General features: G+C 36.8%; 2 protein-coding genes, 1 non-coding gene and 1 pseudogene across 6 annotated transcripts; 1 reads left to right on the top strand and 3 right to left on the bottom strand.

Moving 5' to 3' along the window:
- Positions 1-2166: 2166 nt before the first annotated feature.
- On the top strand, positions 2167-2673 carry LOC147946640 (secreted RxLR effector protein 161 pseudogene; annotated as a pseudogene).
- Positions 2674-5489: 2816 nt separating this feature from the next.
- Positions 5490-9996, bottom strand: LOC104774341 (centromere protein C). Of its 4 annotated transcripts, none has more exons than XM_087499955.1 (11): positions 9569-9996; positions 8880-9010; positions 8680-8765; positions 8489-8585; positions 8141-8388; positions 7267-8057; positions 7107-7176; positions 6778-6926; positions 6201-6450; positions 5991-6098; positions 5490-5909 (listed from the first exon to the last, which is right to left on the bottom strand). In XM_087499955.1, exons 1-11 carry the CDS (start codon positions 9737-9739, stop codon positions 5779-5781), a joined length of 2232 nt encoding a protein of 743 aa, XP_087356081.1. In that variant the 5' UTR covers positions 9740-9996; the 3' UTR covers positions 5490-5778. The 4 variants fall into 4 exon arrangements, with proteins under 4 accessions (XP_087356081.1, XP_087356071.1, XP_087356074.1 ...); XM_087499945.1 differs by having other exon boundaries at positions 6201-6453; positions 8880-9037; positions 9569-9873; XM_087499948.1 differs by having other exon boundaries at positions 8880-9037; positions 9569-9873.
- Positions 9938-10019, bottom strand: TRNAS-AGA (transfer RNA serine (anticodon AGA)). Its single transcript has one exon. It is a non-coding gene; the product is annotated as a tRNA-Ser (tRNA).
- Positions 10020-11048: 1029 nt separating this feature from the next.
- LOC104774333 (uncharacterized) lies at positions 11049-12130 on the bottom strand. The gene is made up of 3 exons (XM_010498966.2): positions 11709-12130; positions 11482-11610; positions 11049-11370 (listed from the first exon to the last, which is right to left on the bottom strand). The coding sequence occupies exons 1-3, from the start codon at positions 12062-12064 to the stop codon at positions 11193-11195; spliced, it is 663 nt and encodes a 220-aa protein (XP_010497268.1). The 5' UTR covers positions 12065-12130; the 3' UTR covers positions 11049-11192.
- Between the last annotated feature and the right edge of the window lie 660 nt (positions 12131-12790).

Here is a 12790-nt window from a genome sequence, read left to right as displayed (position 1 = left end):
AGGCTATTGAAGCAGGTTGTGACATTCGGTTAAGGGGAAATTACTTGACTATGCATGATCGAGAAGGAAACCTACTTGTGAAAACAGAAAAGTCTAAAAACTGATTGTACAAAGTTCAGATGGGACTACAAGATAGTGCTTGTTCATATCTTGCAGATGTAAGTGAGCCAAGTGTGTGGTATGCAAGGTTAGGACACATCAATTATGCAACATTAACTTTGATGTTAGGGAAATAATTGGTTCTAGGAGCTCCAAAACTCTCTCATGTAAAGGAAATTTGTAGATCATGTCTACTTGGGAAGCAAACAAGACGTATGTTTCCTCAAGCGTCTACCTTTCGAGCTAAGAAAAGGCTAGAACTCCTACATGGAGATCTTTGTGGTCCTATTACTCCATGTATACCAGCTGGGAATAGATACATTTTTGTGATTATTGGCGACTACTCTCCCTACATGTGGACAATGTTATTAAAAGAGAAGGGAGAAGCGTTTCATAAGTTTCAGAAATTTAAAGCTATAATTGAAAAGGAAGTTGCAGAGAAAATACAGACTTTTAGAACAGATAGGGGAGGAAGTTTGTATCTAATGAGTTTAACTCTTTTTGTGAAAGTGCAGGCATTAAGAGACATTTGACAGCTCCTTACACTCCACAACAGAAAGGAGTGGTAGAGAGACGTAACTGAACCTTGATGGAGATGACAAGAAGCATCTTGAAGCATATAAATATGCCTAACCATCTCTGGGGGGAAGCACTAAGACACTCTACCTATTTGCTAAATAGAGTAGTAACACGAGCTTTGAAGGATTTGACACCATATGAACTCTTCCGGGATAATAGACCTACAGTGGAGCACATTAGGATATTTGGTTGTATTGGTTATGCCAAGGGGGCGAAACCAAATCTTAAAAAACTTGATGATCGTACGAGGATGCTTGTTCACTTAGGAACCGAACCTAGTTCTAAGGCATATTGACTGTTGGATCCTCAGTCAAACAAAATTATAGTAAGTCGAGATGTAGTGTTTGACGAATCAAAAGGGTGGAACTGGAGTAACAAGTCAACAACAGAGGAGGAGGATGAGAGTTTTAGGATCAGTTTTGGTGATTTTGGCAATCACGGCCTTATAGAGTATGAAGAAAGAAGTAAATCTCAAGATCTTGGTGAAGAATCTCGATGCAAAGTCAAGAATGATGAAAGATTTGAGAACAGAGAAGGTAAAACAAAGAATGATGAACACGATACTGCAACAATATCTGCAGAACCTTGTGCAACCTTGTTAGAACCTGAACTGCGAAGGTCAACACGACCAAGTATTAAACCAAAATATTTGGAGGACTATGTTTTACTTGCAGAAGAAGAAGGTGAGTTCTTGTTGATGTGTATTAATATGAACCGAGAAATTTTTATGAAGCCAAGGAGTCTAAGGAGTGGATACGGGCCTGCGAAGATGAGATAGAATCAATTGAGAAGCTTAGAACATGGGATCTAACTGATTTGCCTGTTGGAGCAAGGCCAATTGGCTTAAAGTGGGTATTTAAACTGAAGAGAAATTCAGATGGGAGTATCAACAAGTACAAAGCTCGACTTGTAGCAAAAGGATATGTGCAGAAGTATGGTGTTGATTTTGAGGAGGTTTTTGCACCTGTTGCTATGATTGAAACAATAAGATTACTGATTGATCTTGCAGCTTCTCATGGATGGGAGATTCATCATCTAGATGTAAAAACAGTCTTTCTCCATGGAGAACTTAAGGAGACTATGTATGTTTCTCAACCTGAGGGATTTGAACAAAAAGGCAATGAAGGGAAGGTGTATAAGCTAAACAAAGCTTTGTATGGTTTGAGACAGGCGCCTAGAGCTTGGAATAACAAGTTGAATCACATTTTACATGAGTTGCGGTTCATAAAGTGCTCAAAGGAACCCTCTATCTATCGGAAAAGCATCGGTACTGATCTTATAATTATTGGAGTTTATGTTGATGATCTGTTTCTTACAGGAACAAGCTTGGTAGGTATAAACAAATTTAAGGAGGAGATGTCTTCTAAATTTGAAATAAGTGACCTTGGAAGACTGACTTACTACCTTGGTATGGAGGTGAATCAACATCAAGGTGGTATCACATTGAGCCAAGCTCGTTACGCTCAGAGGATATTCGAGGATACATGAATGTCAAAGTGCAACTCGGTGCTTATTCTGATGGAACCAGAGCTAAAGTTGTCGAAAGCAGAAAAGGAGAAGGAGATAGATGCAACTGCTTATAGGAAGAAAGTTGGTTTTTTACGGTATTTGTTGCATACTATACCAGATTTGTCCTATTGTGTTGGAATTCTTAGTCGTTATATGCAGAGTCCTAGGGAGTCGCATGGAGCAGCAATGAAACAATGTCTTAGATATCTAAAAGGAACTATTACCCTTGGATTATCCTATGGGAGAATGAAGATGCCTCGTCTAATTGGGTACAACGACAGTAGCCATAACATTGATGAAGATGATGGTAGGAGCACCTCGGGACATACTTTTTATCTTGGAGAGGATCCTATCACATGGTGTTCACAGAAACAAGATGTAGTGACTTTATCCTTATGTGAAGCCGAGTTCATGGCTGGTACTGAAGCAGCAAAACAAGCTGTTTGGTTACCAGACTTGATGGTAGAGATCACCGGAGCTGCATAAGAGAAAGTTATTATCCGGATTGATAATCAATCGGCGATTGCTCTCACCAAGAACCATGTTTTCCACGGGAGGAGCAAACATATACATAGGCGCTATCACTTCATTAGAGAAAGGGTGAAAGTGGCCAACTTGAGGTAGAACATGTTCCAGGAACTGAGCAAAGAGCAGACATACTCACCAAAGCTTTGGACAAGAACAAGTTCAGAGAAATGAGAAGACTTTTGGGAGTTCAGGATTTGACAGAAAATGCATTCAAGCTTAAGGAGGAGATTGTTGGGATAAACTTGAACGAAGCTTGAAGAGTTTAAGTTTTTGAGAGATTTTTCTTAAACTAATAAGAGTGAGTTGTACTTTTATATTTTGAGTTCTAAACAAACCTCTGAATCTATAGTCAATCAAACTATGACAGTTAAATAAAATGCTAACGAAACAATAATACAAAGATGAGACGATCAAGTAAAACGGTATGTCTCTACATCCCCCAACCGACACGAATAGCTCCAAAAACAAGTGTATCACGTCACTCCCTACGACCACGAGATTTTAGAAGACAATGTATCATTTACTCCCTAGCTTATCCGAATATCTAATATCCCAGGGATGATTGTCTCTTCTGCCAAACATTTTAATATTTTATAGCATGCATTAAACATTAAACATGTAAAACCTATAGAGAGATCAGAGATGTAGTCGCAGTCTTTATTGTTCCACATATACGTGGGTTCTAACAATAGATATGAAGACCATTCATTATAAACACTAATATCTTGACAATCCGTAAATTATGGTATTTTGATAAGAGAATGATGTACGTACGGGGGAAAAAAAAAAGAAACAAAATATGAATTGGTACTCTATTATTGTAGTTTAGGAAAGGAAACGGCATGTTCCATGCAACTTGGAATCGTTCTATGGTCCACCACATCCCTCATTCACGCAACTGTGTGTGTTGTTATTTGAATACACAATAGAATATCTTTATTTCCATAGAAACATTATTTAGGAAAACAAATTGGATTGTCCATCCAATCTTGAAAAATGGTATAGCCTGGAAAAATCTTATATAGGCCTTCCTCTGCTTTATTATATGTAAGTATTTTGATTTGTAAGCATACGAAGGCATATAAAATTTCTATGGAGTAGTGTGATGATGAGGCATACATTAATGGAACTGTGAAACGAAAGAAAAGCAAAAACTACACGGCATGTGGGCTGCAAATAGTTGGAAAAAAACGACACGGCGTCTGGCTAACACAATAATTGGAAAATAACAAACGATATAAGGTGTCAACATCCCAAAGGCAAGCCATCGTCGGCTGGTTATCTTGGTCAACGAATAATCAGACTGACATATATTTTGAGGAAAAAAACTGAATCATACATTTGATAAGAAAATAAAAACAAATTTAATCATTATGAATCAGTAAATGAGTCTGACCAATACTTTTATTCATATAAGAACGGTAGAGAGTATATTAATTTTGACTGGGAATTACGAATGATATACCGAATTACGTATTTAGATCTAGAACATGTGATATATATCCATACATCGATTTATTTCCAAGTATATCTTATATATGAGTCAGGGGTGTCAAAATGGGTCATATAATATGACCAATATTTTTATTCGTATAAGAACGCTAGAGTAGATTAATTTTGACTGGGTATTACAAATGATATTCTGAATTACGTACTTAGACCTATAGAATATGTAATATACATACATCGTTTGATTTCCAGATATATATTTTTGTCAGCAGCTGAAAACATGATGATATATAATTATATATATTTACTACGTGAGAAAAGGAGGGACTCATACTTTGTTTGTAGAGACGGTCGACATCTAATCAAATACTGTAACGAGCCCGTGATCTACTTTTTTATTGTACCATTGTCAATTTGTGATCGTTATCCAATTTGCTTACGTGGATTATTTGTCTTCGTTTACCAGTAAAAACTATAGTGGAGAACTGGAGATAATTGGTAATTTTGGTTTTTTGAAACTATATAATATTACTAAAGGCTTTAGTGGTTTTTATGTCTTGTCCGGAAGGCAAGCCGCACGCGTTAGCTAGATTGATTCGATCAAGGTGTATCTAAAGACAGAGATAGGCGGGTTTTATCATCAGTCGGAAGTCAAGTACTTTAATGGGTTTCAAAAGCGTATGGGAAAAACAAGTACAAATGCCGTCAGGCATTTAATGTTTTGCTCCTCCAAAATTGTGGGTTCTTCTCAATATTGGCATTTTTTACCTAGAAAGTAAAATGTTTGGTTATATCAAAATATTAGGACCATACTCGATAGCGAGATTGCCATTCAGTTTTCATTTGCGACACGATCCAAGAAAAGCGGATCAAGGAAGGGGTGTATGAATATTGAGTTCCAGTAAAAATGTCTAAACAGCTGAACCCATTTCGTTTTCGTTTTGGTTCTATTATCAAACAATACACGTACGCCTCTTTTTTCCTTTTCCGATACTTATTAAAAACAGAGAAAGCAAAACCGAAGCAAGAGAAGAAACTCAATAATTTGCTTCATTCCACACTTGATCATGGAGCCATGAACGATTTTCAAGGTGCCATATATGAATGAAACTGATCACCCCTAGTCATATGTTTAGCAATCGAAGAAGCAATTGCATTTGCCAAATTCAAAAATATACCTTTTTTGGTTTGTTGAATTTAAAATTATAGTCATGAACCACTTGTCCAAAATAATGACCCGCTATTCGAATTTGGTTGGGCTAATTCAGTTAAAATCAAATAGCAGTCTCCTAAATACAATATATTTGACTTTAGTTAAGAGAATATTAATAGTCAAGGCAGCATTTAAGAGAGAAAGGTGGTTACAAAAAGTGACCTAAAGAAATATCAAAGAGGCAAAGACTAATGTGACAAATGCAAGTTGACAAGTATCATGGAAGAGACTAATTGAAAGTTGAAAACTTTCGTTACATTTGCGAAAGTCTTATGCTGTTGCGGTTTTAAAGGAAGACAGTGACAAGTTTAGTGACGTTCGTTGTAAGACACAAGACGCCATAGTTATTATGATCACAAGAGGATGGTTGACCATTTCCTTCCTAAGATTATGATGATACTTCAATGCAGGGCAGCAAAATCAACCAGGTCTTTGTAATCATCAGATACATATGATTTCACCTTAGATGCACGCTTGTCACTTTTACCATCTCCCGGGGATCCATACTTTATGCCGATAACAGTAGTCATACCTATGGAAACAATAAGAACGTTATGAATTGGAAAACAAGCATTTTAAAAAATCGATGTGGTAAAACGAATATGTGACTTACTCTCATGGATCCGTCCGTACAAGAATCTTTCACCTCTCCAGAATTCGAGTGGTCTTGACTTGATCCTTGTACTTCGTCTGATACCACCGTCCATTTTAGTTCCAGCACCTTCGAGAGAGACAAGAAAAACATGTTGGTTTAGTATTTCAATCGAAAGTGAAGTTGATGCACCAGTAATGAAGTTAAGTTTTTATTGGCAAGTCTATGTACCTGCAAGGCTTTTCCTGCGAGAGAATATTGCAGCCTCACGTGTAAGAGTTTTCTTTTGCTTCTTCTCTTCTCTCTCGTTGGATTGTTTTTTGGTTTGCTTCTTTGCTCCACTTTTATGTGGCAATGTTGCCATTTGCTTGTCCCCTCCAGTCTCACCATGCACAGTCTTGCTTCGCTTTTTCATATTGCTATCAGAAGATCCTCTCTTTTTTCGTTTATTTCTTTGTTTGCGTGAAGAGTTGTCAACCTCCTGCTGAAAATAAGTTAATCTCTAATTCATTTTGTCAAGTAAGTTCGTACTACAGAGTACCCTAAATGGAACTTACACCCTCAAAAAAACACAGAATATCTTAACATTTACACAACCAACGATTCTGTTCAGTGTGCTATATTTATCATGGATCTAAACAATACGAATCTCGCACACTACTACAATAAAAAATACCTTTAGTGATTTGAGAAGGATAAACGTCGAGAAGAGATGGACCAACTATAACAATTGAGACAACATGAAGACGAATTGGCCTTGATATCAAGACCCCACAGAGAGGTGAACAGACAATGATGAGAAACTAACCTGAGGATTTTCTTTTTGAAGTCCACAAGCAGTGTCCTCGTTGTCATTTTCCTCCTCTTGTTGTCCCTGAATGTGCTCTGCATGTTCAAAGGATCCATCCATTGTGTTGAATTGTTCTGGAGCTCTGTTTGGAGACTTTGAGGATGCACCTGAAGGCGAAACAACGGCGTAAGGAAAAAACTTGAACCATAATTATAAGGTGAACTGAAAAGGTTACTGGAAGTAAGTATCTAATGGAAAAGTGTGGGCAAGTTAATGTAGGAGATATGCTTATTTGCTTGTTTAGTTTTAGATAATTCACTATAGCATGAAGGTTAAGGTTATCATACCTTGCCGATGCAGGATACTATCCTCTTCTACAATCAAAGGTCTTGTGACCTCTCTAGATCCATATTCCGCCTATACCACAAACAAATTCACAAGAGATGTAAACAACAAGAAGTCCAGATATGTTAATGACGAATCCCGTACAGCCAAGGAGAAACTAACCAGCCTTTCTAATTGCTCAGTTTCTTCACTGATATCAGCATCATTTTCCCTTCTGCCAGAGTCACTGTTTGCTCCACTTTCACTCATGGGCACATCTCCCTCTTTTTCTTTTGTTTGCATATCTAAATTAACCTCTAGCGTAGCTGACTTTTTGTTTGTGATGCTATCTTCCACACAATTTTCTGCATTCCCATCTCGACTTGAATGAAATCTATGGATGCCAGAACGAGTACCAGAATCATGTTCACCGGAACTCTTCTCCACTGAGCTGTTGAAAGGTTTAGCAGCGTCTACAGTACCCACATTAGACGGGGATGTATTAGTTATATCTTTATCAGCATCCTTGGCCAATGAAGAGCCGGAACCAATAGTCAAATCCTTTGCTGAAGGTTGTATATCAACCTCATTAGACAGGTGATCCCCTGGAAGCAAGTTATGGATGTCAGGAAATGAAAACAGCTTATTTGGTGGGTTTGGTGATGAAATATGTTCTTTCATCAGGGGGGATGACGGGTAGCTATTTTTCCGAACCGCATCGCTGTGGGTCCCTTTCAGCATATTCTGTATGTTTGATAGCACACTCTTCCGGTTTGATGGGTTCCTTTGAGATGCCTTCAAGTCCATTTTTCTAACATCTGGAACTTCAGAAATATCTTCCACAACAAAGGGCTTGATATTGAAGCGATCCTCCAAAATCTTGATGGCACCACCGTCCTCAAGCTCATCCCGACTGCAAGCAAGCAACTCATGCAAAATATTGCTTAAGTCCTTGTCCTTGTCTACGGTTGAATCTGGAAAACACAGTTTCTATCACTATCAGATGGTAGCATGATTTCACAAAATGGTAGCGATGATCAAACAAGTGGTCACTCACCATCGACTTCCCTGTCTGCAGTCATAACTTGTGCAGCTGTGGTCCTCTTTAGGCTTTGTTTAGAAGGAATGGGGATTTCCTTTTCTGAAGCTTCCAGGTTGACAGCATCAGTCATAACTTGTGCAGCTGTGGTCCTCTTTAAGCCTTGCTCAGAAGGAATGGGGATTTCCTTTTCTGAAGCTTCCAGGTTGACATCATCAGCGAAATAACCATCCTCAGAAGTAAGCGTGAACGAAGGCCGTTTCCTCCTAGAATTTGAAATTTTCAGTATCAAGGAAAACAGATAGCAAAAGATGGAAATGGAACACCTCTGAAACATGCTCAAACAGAGTTGCTCATAGTACATACCCTTGAAGTCCTGATCGGCGAGGGCGCCTTGATGGCGGGTTCTGTTGTGTATCTATCACACTGGTGCCAGTCTGTTTATGCCATTCTCGATTGGCAACTATTTCAAATCCATCGAAAAGAAAGCATAAATGCATGACAGTTATATAATAAAACACGGTAAGGCTATGAACATGAGAAAAGAAATAACTCACGTTCATATTTATCATATTCAGCAAAGTATTCTTCAGGTCTTGGAATTTTAATACCATCAAAGCTTGGTGGAGCTGGAGGTGGTTGACTGCAACAAGAATATTTAATATAGGTTTCAACTAACTTTGTAAAGGAATCATGATGAAGTGGAAAAATAAAGAAAAAAATCAATGGATCATTTGCTATGATCTTTTTTTTTTACCTTGTCGGAAGGTCAAGAGAAAAGCTTTTCCGCTGACGGTCTAACCCCTGTCTTCGTTCTCGTTTATTTGGAATAGGGTTCAGCAGCTTGGCATCTACATTGATATCTTCTAAGATAGCTTTTGCCTGCTCCTGATGCTCATTTTGAATTTCAAAAGGCTGTAAGATAGAAGCCAAGAATTTGGAAAACGAATAATTTAGCTTGAGATTATATTGAGCTTGATATGTCAATGTATGAAAAAACAAAGAGATGTTTGTGCCTCCTTGGGTCTGCGCTGCACATAATAAGAACCCAGAGACACAACGCCTAAATCTCACACGGTTGTACGATGTCAGACTTCTTAAAATTCCAAGTAAATTGCTTTATAATTTCAGTTTACACAGATAATCTGAAAATCAAGCATCCATCAAGAAGTAGAAGAAGAAACAAAGGCGCATTAAAAAAAAAAAAAACCTAATCTTAGTCATTTGGGAACTCCCACCCACCCAGAAGCGGGATGAGCAGAAACGAAGCAAGGATACGATTAAACACGCGAGAAATGAGATTGATTTCGTAACCGTCAAAATAACCAAGTCGAATCGTCACCGTAATTACTCACTGAGCAAACCAAAACCCTAAATCTAGCTACTAAAGCAAATCAGGTCGAAGTATGAAGCAGATTAAGAGGAGGAGGAGGGGAAAAGCTTTACCATAGACTCAAGGAGAGTATGGGTCTGCTGTGGATCTTCTGATTGATGAAGAGGAGGAGGAGGAGGAAGAGGATTCGACAAGGATTTGAGTGTGCGAGGAAACAAGGATAGACCAGAGTAAGCGTGAAGGGGATCGTCCTCTAAACTTGAACTCCGGCTCGTATCAGCCATCTGAATCACCGGAAAATACCTCGCCGATGGGGATTTCAGTTTATAAACACTGACGCCGAGAGGAGGAGATGGGGGTGGGTTTTGAAAATTGAAAAGGATTGAGAAAAGCGGGATTTGATTAATAAAAAAAATCTAGGGTAGATTGATGATGATATATGGGCGGGATGTAAAAAATGAAAGGAAAAAAAATATGAAAAGCGTGAACGGCAGGATTCGAACCTGCGCGGGCAAAGCCCACATGATTTCTAGTCATGCCCGATAACCACTCCGGCACGTCCACTTATTGACAGTTTCTTATGTGCACAAATTTATATCTTTGGTTTTGGTTTTGGCTTTGTGGGATGGACCAACATCTTCAATTCTTCATAGGCCTTTTAGTGGTGGTTAGTTTTTACATTTTGGTTTTCTACTTTTGTTCTTAACAAAATAAATGGAGAGAATTGTTACGTAACAATAACAAATGTGTGTAGGAAAAATAAATAAATAAATAAAACTCAAATAACTATTGTTTATTATTAAATTCAAATTAACTCGAGTGCTTCTTTTGCTGGAGAGCCACACATTACCTGAGTGTATTACTGTACTAGAAAGTTCAATATTATACGTTTAAAGGGATATATGATTACAAATTTGGTTTGTAACGTCCTCGACGTTGTGCTCACTCTTCTTGGTCAACAAAGGGCCGTCCATTGATCACTTTTGCTTTCTCCTACTTTGCAATCGAATTAATAGTTCATGTAAAACCTGCGTTGAAAATACAAAGCAAGCACATACAAACCCTCTCCGATTCTTTGGTGCTAAATTATTATTATTATTATAAGACCTATTTCTATGTCAAGATCTATTCTAAAAGTCAAATTTGTAAATTAATTCCGTTTCTTTTTTTATTCTCTCTCTCAGGATACGTATTACACATTACAAAGAGTATATATATCCAACTAAATTATTAAAGAACCAAATGGACACCAGCCAATTCTAAGTCAACATATGTATTATATAGTATTTTACAATGAAACACGATGAGTAGACTTTGGGAGCTAATTTTTTTTTTTTTTTTTTTTACCTACACCAAAACCAGCTCACCAGCTTTATTACTTAGGAGTATTAGTAATTGTAGTCTGTTACAATGAAATAAAGTAAAACCTTAATATTTGGTCTGAATTATATAGTGTTTACAACCAAACTAAAAATAGAGATCTTTCCAATTCTTTGGTGCTTAACTTATTATTTGGGAAAGCTAAAAAAAGTTTTCAAATATATATATATATATATATATATATATATATATTAAATTTCTTATTTGGGAAACTGTAGCAAATAACATGTTTTTCTCAACAAATTTAACACCAAATTTCTTATTGTTTGTTAACACCAGAAAAAAAAGAAAAAAAGAAGTACAAGCAGGTCGCAGGATTGATATTGATTATCAGTAACGTGTGACGGATTTGACGAATTAACAGATGCATTCTATAATGCATGATCCAATGCCTTTTAAGACTTCCACAACAAGGAGAACACATACGACCACAGGAGTCAGTATGAGAAAAGGAGTGGTGTAACAGACCACTGTCATTGTTAGATTATAAAATACATATCTAATGCAACTGAAAGTAAGGAGAGCCACACATAACCTGCATCAAGACAATGTAGAAGACAATAGATGAGTATTTCCGCATGTATGTATTAGAAAGTTCAATATTACTTTTAAGGGATATGATAGTAAATTTCGTTTTGATACGCACCATAAGTATTGAGTAGTAGTATCATCTAGAGCCGATGAGATGTATACATGAACAGTACAAATCCATAAAAACACCACAAACCAACCCAGGAAGAAACACATCATAACGTGGTCCATACGCTTGTTGATTCTGCAAACCAATAAAGCCATTAATATATCTCAATCTAATGTATAAAGAGAGAACATAAACACAATATATATATATATATATATATATATATATATTACATTTTCTCTCTTAAGTATTTTTCTATAGATTCGGGGCCAACACTTCGGTTATAATGCCAAAAACGCCAACATAGGATAGGGAGAGTGGCAACACAGCCACAAGTATAACCGATGATCCATATAAACAAAACTATTTGTGGGTGTTCTTCATCTCTTGGCTGGATCAGAACAATTATGGCTGCAGCAATCAGGGCCAAAGTCACAACAAACTCGATTGAATTCCAAACGCTTTCATTTGTGTATGGATCACACAATTCAACAACCTCGTGTGGTTGCTGACCATCTGTTGATGGGGAACTACGATCGTTTGTGATGTTGATGATGTGTTCACGCTCGGTCAACAAAGGGCCTTCCATTGATGATAACTTTTGGTTTCTTTCTCCTATTTCTTGCCGATCAAAAGTTTTAAAAGTCCATCTTATATCAGCGTTGACACACGAAGCATATACCTTAATTTCTACTTTGGTGCTAAATTATTATTAGTCTTTAAAAAAAAAAAAAATTAGACCAGATCAACAAAGTAAACTATATTGTAGTATTTAGCAATTAAATTATTATAAAAAATAGTCAGATAAAAAGACACATAAGGAGGTTCTTGAAAAATTCAGATCAAAGCATGAGTAATAGCCTCATGACGGAACATCTCCGGGAACCTATTTCAAGTGGAGAGGGTTTAATGTGGTATAACACTTCTACTAGATAGTAACCCGTGCTGTAGCACGAGACAAAATATTTTCTTATAAATTTTCAAAATCGTAAACCGACTAAAAATTATATTAATCTAGGTGTTGTAACATAGATGCCTTATTTTCATGTAAAATTTTTCAATAATACCTCCTCTTACATTTTTTGCCAATGTAAATTTGTTATACTCAAGTAGTACTGGTTTTTGTTTAAGTTTGTTGTTTACTTATAAAGATTGCATAATACGTATCTCTCATCAGAATTACTATTATGTGGTTTAAGTAGATAGTATTATGTTATTCATGTATATTTTTGAAATAATATATGTATACAGATATGCGGGAAGTTTAAAACATGTGTATAATTTATTGATAGTGTAACAATTACTTACCAAAATA

Source organism: Camelina sativa, chromosome 3, assembly GCF_030686135.1.
Source record: "Camelina sativa cultivar CO46 ecotype springtype chromosome 3, ASM3068613v1".
Taxonomy (NCBI): Eukaryota; Viridiplantae; Streptophyta; class Magnoliopsida; order Brassicales; family Brassicaceae; genus Camelina; species Camelina sativa.
Note: the sequence above shows the minus strand (reverse complement) of the source record. Positions and strands in the feature narration are given on the sequence as shown.